General features: G+C 36.2%; 4 protein-coding genes across 4 annotated transcripts; all 4 read left to right on the top strand.

Annotated features, from left to right (window-relative positions):
- Positions 1-117: 117 nt before the first annotated feature.
- On the top strand, positions 118-1089 carry LOC138195994 (olfactory receptor 1E16-like). The gene has a single exon (XM_069145651.1). It carries the CDS (start codon positions 118-120, stop codon positions 1087-1089), a length of 972 nt encoding a protein of 323 aa, XP_069001752.1.
- Positions 1090-3922: 2833 nt separating this feature from the next.
- LOC138195993 (olfactory receptor 1-like) lies at positions 3923-4912 on the top strand. Its single transcript, XM_069145650.1, has one exon. The coding sequence runs from the start codon at positions 3932-3934 to the stop codon at positions 4910-4912; it is 981 nt and encodes a 326-aa protein (XP_069001751.1). The 5' UTR covers positions 3923-3931.
- A 1880-nt stretch (positions 4913-6792) lies between these two features.
- LOC138195992 (olfactory receptor 1E16-like) lies at positions 6793-7764 on the top strand. The gene has a single exon (XM_069145649.1). It carries the CDS (start codon positions 6793-6795, stop codon positions 7762-7764), a length of 972 nt encoding a protein of 323 aa, XP_069001750.1.
- A 2845-nt stretch (positions 7765-10609) lies between these two features.
- Positions 10610-11590, top strand: LOC138195991 (olfactory receptor 1-like). The gene has a single exon (XM_069145648.1). The coding sequence runs from the start codon at positions 10610-10612 to the stop codon at positions 11588-11590; it is 981 nt and encodes a 326-aa protein (XP_069001749.1).
- Positions 11591-12848: the final 1258 nt, after the last annotated feature.

The raw sequence follows: 12848 nt of genomic DNA, 5'->3' as shown, positions 1-12848 counted from the left end.
CAAGGGAAGAGACAGTTGCTATAAGTGCTCGAAAACGGAGCACCAGACTGTTAAACTGAGCTTGCCTCTGAGGACACAGGACACGAGGATAGTAAAAGATTACCATGCAGTCTTCAAATGGAACTTTTCAACCCAACTCTTGAGAAGAACGCCACCTATGTGCGTCCTGCATATTTTATGATAAGTGGTTTTATTGGCATACCCAATGTTAGGTATTACTTTGTCTTTCTCTGTTTTATCTACATTTTCTCATTTTTGGGAAACACAATGGTGATGACTGTAATCATTTTGGATCGTGCATTGAGAGCTCCTAAATATATTGCAGTTTTTAACCTAGCATTGGCGGACTTGTTGAGCAGCTCTGCTTTGGTACCAAAGGTTCTTGACATCTTTCTGCTTAACCATCGCTATATTCCCTACAATGACTGCTTAACATTCATGTTTTTCGTCTTCACCTTTCTTACAATGCAGTCTCTTAACCTGGTTGCACTCTGCTATGACAGACTGATAGCAATCTACTACCCACTGCACTATCACACAAAGGTGACCCACAGAGTCATGCTGAATATTATTGTGGTTTTCTGGCTCTTGGACATTTTTCTTGCAATGCTTGCAGTTGGCCTTCTCACAAGACTTTCTTTCTGTAAGTCCGTGGTTATTAACAGCTATTTCTGTGACCATGGCCCTGTGTATCGGCTTGCGTGCAATGATTATACTCCCAATCTTGTAATTAGTATTTTGTCACCAGTTCTTATTCTTTATCTTCCACTACTATTTATCTTGGTAAGTTACTGCTGCATTGGCTATGCTTTGTCAAAAATTTCTACAGTTCAGGAAAGAGTGAGGGCTTTTAAAACCTGTACAAGTCACCTTTCATTAGTGGCGATATATTTCTTCCCTCTGATGATTGTATATCTCCTTGCGACCACAATACATCCAAATGCTAGAATCATAACCCTGTCTTTGAACACTGTCATCCCTCCCATGCTGAACCCATTCATTTATGTTTTTCAGACACGAGAAATCAAAGAATCTTTGAAAAAGTTGTTGAAAATTCGAGGGAAAGCCAAAATTTCAACAACAAATTAAAAAATAGCCCTCAACTTTTGTACTTTGATCTAAAATCCACCGTAAAATACTGCAATTGGTTATCAGTAGCGATGCTTCCAAATATTGCATCAGCCACACCATACAAACAGAACTAGTATTGAATGGTATATCTTTGTCTTTTCTACTATGCTCAAAGTTAATTAATTGTAAAAAATATATATTTCATTTTATAGCCCTTAAAGAACAATTACAGTATGACATAACCAGCTATTCTACAAAATACATGTTAGAAAGAGATACAGAGGTTGTTTTTTTTACTCTGCCCACTGAAAACAAGGTGCAAATATATACTGCTAACAATAGCACAGCTGTTTACAACTGCTTTGAAGGAAGTGAATGATTACATGAAGTTAACATATATGTTTATAAAGCCATCTTTTATGAGAAGTGTAACCAGAAAAATGCCTCTATAACATGTACATTTCACAGATTAATGTCAAACATAGCAAAACTATTGTTCACGTTTTTTAGATAATCAACAGATACCTGCTTTAATTGCTTTTGTGTTGCGTTGGATGATACGTAAAATTTGTCTAAAGGGAGAATGTTTTTTTTATGATAGCAATTTATTGTGTGATGTTTGTATTTTTTCGTCGTATTGGCAATTGTGGTTGTTTTTATTAAACTGAAAATGTGCCTACACTGTTTCAGACAGAGTAATGCAGCCCATAACAGCCAACATATGTAACATGTATGTGAAACAAATGTAAAAATTAAAAACACTGTGTATTTATTTTAATGCAAATTAAAATGATATACAAATCAGGGTTTTTCTCTGCTTTCTGGAGGGCTTGGTTGCTGTGGTAGCAGTGGGGGTAGTGAGCAGTTATTTGATTTATGAAAATGCATTTTTACTTAAATTTTAAGACTATTATCCTTACAATATTTATATAAAGATAATAATCCTCAAACATTGGTGAACGAAAGTACACTCCTATTCCTATGATGCTGCTACTAATATAGAATCTTTATCATTTTCTGTCCTACAACATTACATTTACTGTTATTGTGTATATGGTGTTGAATTTTGAACAGAATAACTTAAAGCGGGGTACAAGTTCTCCAAGTAAGTTAAGTTTGTGTCATGTAGGCTAACTTAATATGTAAGTTAATGATATAGTTCGTATGCTATGAGGACAACCAGTCTCTGGGGAAAAAGGTTTTGTAGTCAGTCAGCTAGACTGCTCGCAGTTACAAATATTTTTTTACTAAAAAGAGGTGAGCACTCATCACAGAAGTACATGAAGTACGTGAAGGTCAAGCAGTGTCTGCTCACATTTGGACCAAACAGGTGGTGGCACCTCAATACCCCGACTCTTCCCCATCATAACTACGCACTCTGGTTGCAAATGACGTCACCAGCAAAAGATGTGTTAAGCTGCTCTCTGCAGGCACATTGGTTTTTTTACACTGACACTATGGCCTTCCGCGGGTTACTCTCATTTCCCGAAAGAAAGTTGTAGCACAATGTGGAATTTCCAGAAATGTTATTCACGTCCGTCCCATTCTTGTGAATGTGATAACTCAGGAACGCCTTGAGGGAATTTCTTCAAATTTGACATAAATGTTCAAATGGTACCAGAGATGAACTTCTTAGATTTTGGAGGTCAAAGGTCAAAGTTACTGTGTCCTCACTTCCATCCCATTCTTGTGAATGCAATATCTCAAGAATATCTTGAGAGAATTTTTTCAAATGTGGCTTACTCAATAATAATTACGTTTTTTCTTTGTTTTGTCTACATTGTGACTGTTCTCTGAAATGTTTCTCTCCTTTCTCTTATTTGCCTGGCGAAGACTTTTCATACTCCAAAATACATGATTGTGTTCAACCTGGCTTTGACAGGTTTGTGTGGGAGCACTGCTCTTAACCCAATTACAATCACACACATTTGATTAACCTTGTGAAATGGCCACAGTTTCAAACTTAACAGTGGTTAGGTTTATGAAAAGATCATGTTTTGGGTTAAAAAACAGTTTGTCACGTAAGTTATGTTTGTACGTGACATAATTGCTGTACCCTCAGTGCAGGAAAGAGCGCTACCGCAGGTCGTTTGTCCTGACGGCTGTCAGACTATTCAACACCATCATACAATAACGTTGCACTGTATTTCACTTAATTTCATAGCACCTGACACTTTACTTCCATCCTGAGATGTATTTAATGATTTTATTTTATTTTATTTGTTTTTGTGTATATAGTTTGTGTGTATCAGTATTTATTAATTGCTCTTATTATTTTCTAAAATAATTCTTATCTATCTTAATTTGTGTATACGTATTTGTAAATTCTTTCTTCTTGTGTGCACCTTTTTGTGTTTCTATGCTGCCGTGATGACTAAATTTCCCCACTGTGGGATTAATAAAGTCTAAGTCATGAATTGCATTCATACTATACGTGATGCAAGTTAAATATGTTATAAGTAAACTTACACATATAAGTTTAAGTAAGTTAGCATTCACTTTTGTTTTCACCCGGGACACAAACAGTGGTCTCCTGTAAGTCCTGTGTTTGATCCATCCAACCAGCCCTGACCTTCTTCCTTTCTCCCTTTGGGATTTTGCCACTCTTTATACTTTATTACCTCACATTGTACTTTAGTCCCATCATATTTACTATGGCCACTAGGGGTTGTATTAAGACGCTAGAACAGGTGACCCACAGTGAAGGAGGTGAATATAATTGACAGACCTCTCACAGCACAACTCACTTTAGTGAACTACATGAATATTGTCTGGGGTGAATTTGGTTACAGCAACTTCTCAAGCGTGTCATTATAAATTCTGTTATTTGCCATTGCGTTTGGAGAAACAGGTATTTGTGATGGTCTCAGAAGACGGAGCCACTACCGTGTTTAATACCACATTTGTTCGCCCTGAAAAATTCTATCTCGGTGGGTTTTCCAACATGCCTCATATTAAGTATTACTATGTTTTTCTGTGTTTTGTCTACATTGTGACTGTTCTTGGAAATGTTTCTCTCCTTTCTCTTATTTGCCGGGTGAAGACTTTTCATACTCCAAAATACATGATTGTGTTTAACCTGGCTTTGACAGATTTGTGTGGGAGCACTGCTCTCATCCCAAAACTCTTAGACACATTTTTGTTTGACAGGAGATATATTGTCTATGAGGCTTGCTTAAGTTATTTGTTCTTTGTTTTCTTCTTTGGAAGTGTGCAGTCATGGACACTTGTCACGATGGCGTACGACAGATTTATAGCAATTTGCTTTCCTTTAAGGTACCATAGTATTGTTACTAAACCAGCCATTGGTGCAATGCTGATGTTTGTTTGGATTTTTATGACATGTGCATTTGCAGTCATGGTTGGGCTTCTTGATCGCCTGTCATTCTGTGGATCTGTGGTGATAAACAACTTTTTCTGTGATCATGGGCCATTATATCGTCTGGCTTGTAATGATACGACGTTAAATTATATAGTAGGATTTGTTCTTTTTATTATAATCCTCTGTATTCCTCTTCTATTGATAGCTGTGTCATATGTTTGCATTTCTATAGCACTGAGCAGAACTGCATCAGGAGAGGAACGACTCAGAGCATTGAAAACTTGTACTTCTCACTTGATCCTTGTGACCATTTTCTTCCTACCATTTATTGTAACCAACATAGCTGTACTGGCCTTCTACATCCATACTAATGCCAGGATCATAAACTCCTCATTGACACACATAATATCTGCTTTGCTCAATCCTTTTATATACACTTTAAAGACAGAAGAAGTGCTGACTGCTATCAAGAAGCTGTGGAAAAGAAATAAACAAATTAACATAGCTACAAAATGGTGAACTCTTTATCACTGCTATATTGACACATTTTACACTTAACCCCCCCCTTCCTCCCCTCCTCTCCCTCGAAAACCTCTTTTGAGCCTCTAACGCATGAGCTGTGTTGGGGAGTAACTACTTACATCTAACGGGGTTATGTAATTAAGTTACATAGCCTTGTTTGTGATCCATTTTATTGTTTGAATTTGCAACTCTTCTTGTCTGCCAATCAAATCAATGTATATTGCTGTAACCAACCACACCAAGGTGGGTTGCGAGGTAGTCGGAAAAGGAACGCCTTTCACTGCTGTAAATTCCAGAATATTTTCATTCTGAAATCAGAAAAAAAGGAACGAGCCCACATAAATGGTTGAATTATATTGTAATAGCAATACTGTATAATACTCATGTAAAACAAAACATGGATCTGAGATGTTGTTGTGACTCACCATTACACATTACTTAAAGTGTTTATAGGTTGGAGCTCTCCTTAAGAGACACTGAGTTTTTATTACATAAGTGTAAATGTCCTAGGTTTGAGTCTTATTTTAACTTTGAGCAGAGTGACAATGATTAGATTAGCATTTTTTTTTTTAAACAATAACTGATTTTTGTCACGTACAACCCTGTTTCCAAAAAAGTTGGGGCGCTGTGTAAAATGGCAAGAAAACAGAATGTGATGATTTTCAAGTTATGTAAACCCATATTTAATGACAAATAGACCACATACAACATATTCAATGTTAAGACTAAGGAATTTTATTGTTTTATAAAAATTTTAAACTCTCCCTCTCTGAGATGCTCTTTTTAAACCTAATCATGTCACTGATCTGTTGGCTAATTAGTTCTGAGATGTTCCACCAGGTCTTGTTTTTAGCGTTATACACCTTTTTAGTCTTTTGTTGCCCCTGTCCCAATTTTTGTAAACATGTTGCTGGCATCAAATTCAAAATGAGCATATGTTGACATGATTTGCAAATCATCACATTTAACTTTTTTAGAAATGGGGTTCTAAAAAAATACCAAATATTTGTATTTACCAGCTTCTAATATTGAGTACTGCTTTTCTTTTTCATATATGATAGTCAACCAATTATTTTCAAACATTTGAATACATCCCCGTGGGTTGTTTCATAATATAATGGGCAATAGGCCAAATTACTAGTGAAAATAATTCTTATACTGTCCTAGTTTTGATCCTGTTTGGTGTATAGTAGAAACCTTGTTATTCACATCCCTATATAAATGATTATAACAGTATCCAAGTGTAGTGGCTATCTTTACTTTATCTTTAGTCATTCCTATGATCATCTAATTTCTATCATGGATCTCATCTGAGAGATGGACATTAGACACTAGATGTTAGAGTGAAAAATTTTTGTAATTACCACATGAAATCTTGAGTTATGGCCCCAAACATATTTTGTGAGTTCACAGTGACCTTGTCATCTAACCAGGTATCCTTGGGAGCAATTAAACCTTTGTGTCAACTTTGAAGAAATTCCCTGAAATCATTCGTGAGATACCATGTCTACAAGGATGGGAGGACAGGAGGTCCAAGTGACTTTGAGTTTTGATCACCAAAATCTATTTAGTCCAAGTGAATGTTTGTGCTAAATTTGAGGAAATTGGCTTGAGGCGCTGTTGAGACTGATGGACTGATGAATGGATGGAGGCCTAAATATCTAATAACATCAGTATCAGTAGTACCTCTCTCCCCCATCCTTACCAGGACACTCAGTGTTTGAAGTTGTTGTGCCTCAAGCTGACGTACAGTGACGACACAAGGGAAGAGACAGTTGCTATAAGTGCTCGAAAACGGAGCACCAGACTGTTAAACTGAGCTTGCCTCTGAGGACACAGGACACGAGGATAGTAAAAGATTACCATACAGTCTTCAAATGGAACTTTTCAACCCAACTCTTGAGAAGAACGCCACCTATGTGCGTCCTGCATATTTTATGATAAGTGGTTTTATTGGCATACCTAATGTTAGGTATTACTTTGTCTTTCTCTGTTTTATCTACATTTTCTCATTTTTGGGAAACACAATGGTGATGACTGTAATCATTTTGGATCATGCATTGAGAGCTCCTAAATATATTGCAGTTTTTAACTTAGCATTGGCGGACTTGTTGAGCAGCTCTGCTTTGGTACCAAAGGTTCTTGACATCTTTCTGCTTAACCATCGCTATATTCCCTACAATGACTGCTTAACATTCATGTTTTTCGTCTTCACCTTTCTTACAATGCAGTCTCTTAACCTGGTTGCACTCTGCTATGACAGACTGATAGCAATCTACTACCCACTGCACTATCACACAAAGGTGACCCACAGAGTCATGCTGAATATTATTGTGGTTTTCTGGCTCTTGGACATTTTTCTTGCAATGCTTGCAGTTGGCCTTCTCACAAGACTTTCTTTCTGTAAGTCCGTGGTTATTAACAGCTATTTCTGTGACCATGGCCCTGTGTTTCGGCTTGCGTGCAATGATAATACTCCTAACCGTGTAATTGGTGGTTTGTCACCAGTTCTTATTCTTTATCTTCCACTACTATTTATCTTGGTAAGTTACTGCTGCATTGGCTATGCTTTGTCAAAAATTTCTACAGTTCAGGAAAGAGTGAGGGCTTTTAAAACCTGTACAAGTCACCTTTCATTAGTGGCGATATATTTCTTCCCTCTGATGATTGTATATCTCCTTGCGACCACAATACATCCAAATGCTAGAATCATAACCCTGTCTTTGAACACTGTCATCCCTCCCATGCTGAACCCATTCATTTATGTTTTTCAGACACGAGAAATCAAAGAATCTTTGAAAAAGTTGTTGAAAATTCGAGGGAAAGCCAAAATTTCAACAACAAATTAAAAAATAGCCCTCAACTTTTGTACTTTGATCTAAAATCCACCGTAAAATACTGCAATTGGTTATCAGTAGCGATGCTTCCAAATATTGCATCAGCCACACCATACAAACAGAACTAGTATTGAATGGTATATCTTTGTCTTTTCTACTATGCTCAAAGTTAATTAATTGTAAAAAATATATATTTCATTTTATAGCCCTTAAAGAACAATTACAGTATGACATAACCAGCTATTCTACAAAATACATGTTAGAAAGAGATACAGAGGTTGTTTTTTTTACTCTGCCCACTGAAAACAAGGTGCAAATATATACTGCTAACAATAGCACAGCTGTTTACAACTGCTTTGAAGGAAGTGAATGATTACATGAAGTTAACATATATGTTTATAAAGCCATCTTTTATGAGAAGTGTAACCAGAAAAATGCCTCTATAACATGTACATTTCACAGATTAATGTCAAACATAGCAAAACTATTGTTCACGTTTTTTAGATAATCAACAGATACCTGCTTTAATTGCTTTTGTGTTGCGTTGGATGATACGTAAAATTTGTCTAAAGGGAGAATGTTTTTTTTATGATAGCAATTTATTGTGTGATGTTTGTATTTTTTCATCGTATTGGCAATTGTGGTTGTTTTTATTAAACTGAAAATGTGCCTACACTGTTTCAGACAGAGTAATGCAGCCCATAACAGCCAACATATGTAACATGTATGTGAAACAAATGTAAAAATTAAAAACACTGTGTATTTATTTTAATGCAAATTAAAATGATATACAAATCAGGGTTTTTCTCTGCTTTCTGGAGGGCTTGGTTGCTGTGGTAGCAGTGGGGGTAGTGAGCAGTTATTTGATTTATGAAAATGCATTTTTACTTAAATTTTAAGACTATTATCCTTACAATATTTATATAAAGATAATAATCCTCAAACATTGGTGAACGAAAGTACACTCCTATTCCTATGATGCTGCTACTAATATATAATCTTTATCATTTTCTGTCCTACAATATTACATTTACTGTTATTGTGTATATGGTGTTGAATTTTGAACAGAATAACTTAAAGCGGGGTACAAGTTCTCCAAGTAAGTTAAGTTTGTGTCATGTAGGCTAACTTAATATGTAAGTTAATGATATAGTTCGTATGCTATGAGGACAACCAGTCTCTGGGGAAAAAGGTTTTGTAGTCAGTCAGCTAGACTGCTCGCAGTTACAAATATTTTTTTACTAAAAAGAGGTGAGCACTCATCACAGAAGTACATGAAGTACGTGAAGGTCAAGCAGTGTCTGCTCACATTTGGACCAAACAGGTGGTGGCACCTCAATACCCCGACTCTTCCCCATCATAACTACGCACTCTGGTTGCAAATGACGTCACCAGCAAAAGATGTGTTAAGCTGCTCTCTGCAGGCACGTTGATTTTTTTACACTGACACTATGGCCTTCCGCGGGTTACTCTCATTTCCCGAAAGAAAGTTGTAGCACAATGTGGAATTTCCAGAAATGTTATTCACGTCCGTCCCATTCTTGTGAATGTGATACCTCAGGAACGCCTTGAGGGAATTTCTTCAAATTTGACATAAATGTTCAAATGGTACCAGAGATGAACTTCTTAGATTTTGGAGGTCAAAGGTCAAAGTTACTGTGTCCTCACTTCCATCCCATTCTTGTGAATGCAATATCTCAAGAATATCTTGAGAGAATTTTTTCAAATGTGGCTTACTCAATAATAATTACGTTTTTTCTTTGTTTTGTCTACATTGTGACTGTTCTCTGAAATGTTTCTCTCCTTTCTCTTATTTGCCTGGTGAAGACTTTTCATACTCCAAAATACATGATTGTGTTCAACCTGGCTTTGACAGGTTTGTGTGGGAGCACTGCTCTTAACCCAATTACAATCACACACATTTGATTAACCTTGTGAAATGGCCACAGTTTCAAACTTAACAGTGGTTAGGTTTATGAAAAGATCATGTTTTGGGTTAAAAAACAGTTTGTCACGTAAGTTATGTTTGTACGTGACATAATTGCTGTACCCTCAGTGCAGGAAAGAGCGCTACCGCAGGTCGTTTGTCCTGACGGCTGTCAGACTATTCAACACCATCATACAATAACGTTGCACTGTATTTCACTTAATTTCATAGCACCTGACACTTTACTGCCATCATGAGATGTATTTAATGATTTTATTTTATTTTATTTGTTTTTGTGTATATAGTTTGTGTGTGTCAGTATTTATTAATTGCTCTTATTATTTTCTAAAATAATTCTTCTTATCTATCTTAATTTGTGTATACGTATTTGTAAATTCTTTCTTCTTGTGTGCACCTTTTTGTGTTTCTATGCTGCCGTGATGACTAAATTTCCCCACTGTGGGATTAATAAAGTCTAAGTCATGAATTGCATTCATACTATACGTGATGCAAGTTAAATATGTGATAAGTAAACTTACACATATAAGTTTAAGTAAGTTAGCATTCACTTTTGTTTTCACCCGGGACACAAACAGTGGTCTCCTGTAAGTCCTGTGTTTGATCCATCCAACCAGCCCTGACCTTCTTCCTTTCTCCCTTTGGGATTTTGCCACTCTTTATACTTTATTACCTCACGTTGTACTTTAGTCCCATCATATTTACTATGGCCACTAGGGGTTGTATTAAGACGCTAGAACAGGTGACCCACAGTGAAGGAGGTGAATATAATTGACAGACCTCTCACAGCACAACTCACTTTAGTGAACTACATGAATATTGTCTGCGGTGAATTTGGTTACAGCAACTTCTCAAGCGTGTCATTATAAATTCTATTATTTGCTGTTTCATTTGGAGAAACAGGTATTTGTGATGGTGTCAGAAGACGGAGCCACTACCATGTTTAATACCACATTTGTTCGCCCTGAAAAATTCTATCTCGGTGGGTTTTCCAACATGCCTCATATTAAGTATTACTATGTTTTTCTGTGTTTCGTCTACATTGTGACTGTTCTTGGAAATGTTTCTCTCCTTTCTCTTATTTGCCGGGTGAAGACTTTTCATACTCCGAAATACATGATTGTGTTCAACCTGGCTTTGACAGATTTGTGTGGGAGCACTGCTCTCATCCCAAAACTCTTAGACACATTTTTGTTTGACAGGAGATATATTGTCTATGAGGCTTGCTTAAGTTATTTGTTCTTTGTTTTCTTCTTTGGAAGTGTGCAGTCATGGACACTTGTCACGATGGCGTACGACAGATTTATAGCAATTTGCTTTCCTTTAAGGTACCATAGTATTGTTACTAAACCAGCCATTGGTGCAATGCTGATGTTTGTTTGGATTTTTATGACGTGTGCATTTGCAGTCATGGTTGGGCTTCTTGATCGCCTGTCATTCTGTGGATCTGTGGTGATAAACAACTTTTTCTGTGATCATGGGCCATTATATCGTCTGGCTTGTAATGATACGACGTTAAATTATATAGTAGGATTTGTTCTTTTTATTATAATCCTCTGTATTCCTCTTCTATTGATAGCTGTGTCATATATTTGCATTTCTATAGCACTGAGCAGAACTGCATCAGGAGAGGAACGACTCAGAGCATTGAAAACTTGTACTTCTCACTTGATCCTTGTGACCATTTTCTTCCTACCACTTGTTGTAACCAACATAGCTGTACTGGCCTTCTACATCCATACTAATGCCAGGATCATAAACTCCTCATTGACACACATAATACCTGCTTTGCTCAATCCTTTTATATACACTTTAAAGACAGAAGAAGTGCTGACTGCTATCAAGAAGCTGTGGAAAAGAAATAGACAAATTAACATAGCTACAAAATGGTGAACTCTTTATCTCTGCTATATTGACACATTTTGCACTTAACCCCCCCGATCCCACCAAAAAATAAAAAAAAAACCCTCTTTTGAGCCTCTAACGCATGAGCTGTGTTGGGGAGTAACTACTTACATCTAACGGGGTTATGTAATTAAGTTACATAGCCTTGTTTGTGATCCGTTTTATTGTTTGAATTTGCAACTCTTCTTGTCTGCCAATCAAATCAATGTATATTGCTGTAACCAACCACACCAAGGTGGTTTGCGAGGTAGTCGGAAAAGGAACGCCTTTCACTGCTGTAAATTCCAGAATATTTTCATTCTGAAATCAGAAAAAAAGTTAAGTTTGCTCAGTAACGAGCCCACATAAATGGTTGAATTATATTGTAATAGCAATACTGTATAATACTCATGTAAAACAAAACATGGATCTGAGATGTTGTTGTGACTCACAATTACACATTACTTCATGTGTTTATAGGTTGGAGCTCTCATTAAGAGACACTGAGTTTTTATTACATAAGTGTAAATGTCCTAGGTTTGAGTCTTATTTTAACTTTGAGCAGAGTGACAATGATTAGATTAGCATTTTTTTTAAAAACAATAACTGATTTTTGTCACGTACAACCCTGTTTCCAAAAAAGTTGGGGTGCTGTGTGAAATGTCAATAAAACAGAATGTGATGATTTTGAAGTTAGGTAAACCCATATTTAATGGCAAATAGACCAAGGACAACATATTAAATGTTGAGACTAAGGAATTTTATTGTTTCATAAAAATGTTAAACTCTCCCTCTCTGAGATGCTCTTTTTAAACCTAATCATGTCACTGATCTGTTGGCTAATTAGTTCTGAGATGTTCCACCAGGTCTTGTTTTTATTGTTACACACCTGTTTAGTCTTTTGTTGCCCCTGTCCCAATTTTTGTAAACATGTTGCTGGCATCAAATTCAAAATGAGCATATGTTGACATGATTTGCAAATCATCACATTTAACTTTTTTAGAAATGGGGTTCTAAAAAAATACCAAATATTTGTATTCACCAGCTTCTAATATTGAGTACTGCTTTTCTTTTTCATATATGATAGTCAACCAATTATTTTCAAACATTTGAATACATCCCCGTGGGTTGTTTCATAATATAATGGGCAATAGGCCAAATTACTAGTGAAAATAATTCTTATACTGTCCTAGTTTTGATCCTGTTTGGTGTATAGTAGAAACCTTGTTATTCACATCCCTATATAAATGATTATAACAGTGTCCAA

Source organism: Embiotoca jacksoni, unplaced genomic scaffold, assembly GCF_022577435.1.
Source record: "Embiotoca jacksoni isolate LCO1_2020_lvr unplaced genomic scaffold, fEmbJac1.0.p SCAF_13, whole genome shotgun sequence".
In the NCBI taxonomy this organism is placed as follows: Eukaryota; Metazoa; Chordata; class Actinopteri; family Embiotocidae; genus Embiotoca; species Embiotoca jacksoni.
This window is presented reverse-complemented; position numbering and strand designations above follow the sequence as displayed.

What these genes read in the sequence shown, in the direction of transcription:
- LOC138195994 (XM_069145651.1), top strand. Translation starts at nt 118, where the DNA reads ATGGAACTTTTCAACCCAACTCTTGAGAAGAACGCCACCTATGTGCGT.
- LOC138195993 (XM_069145650.1), top strand. Translation starts at nt 3,932, where the DNA reads ATGGTCTCAGAAGACGGAGCCACTACCGTGTTTAATACCACATTTGTT.
- LOC138195992 (XM_069145649.1), top strand. Translation starts at nt 6,793, where the DNA reads ATGGAACTTTTCAACCCAACTCTTGAGAAGAACGCCACCTATGTGCGT.
- LOC138195991 (XM_069145648.1), top strand. Translation starts at nt 10,610, where the DNA reads ATGGTGTCAGAAGACGGAGCCACTACCATGTTTAATACCACATTTGTT.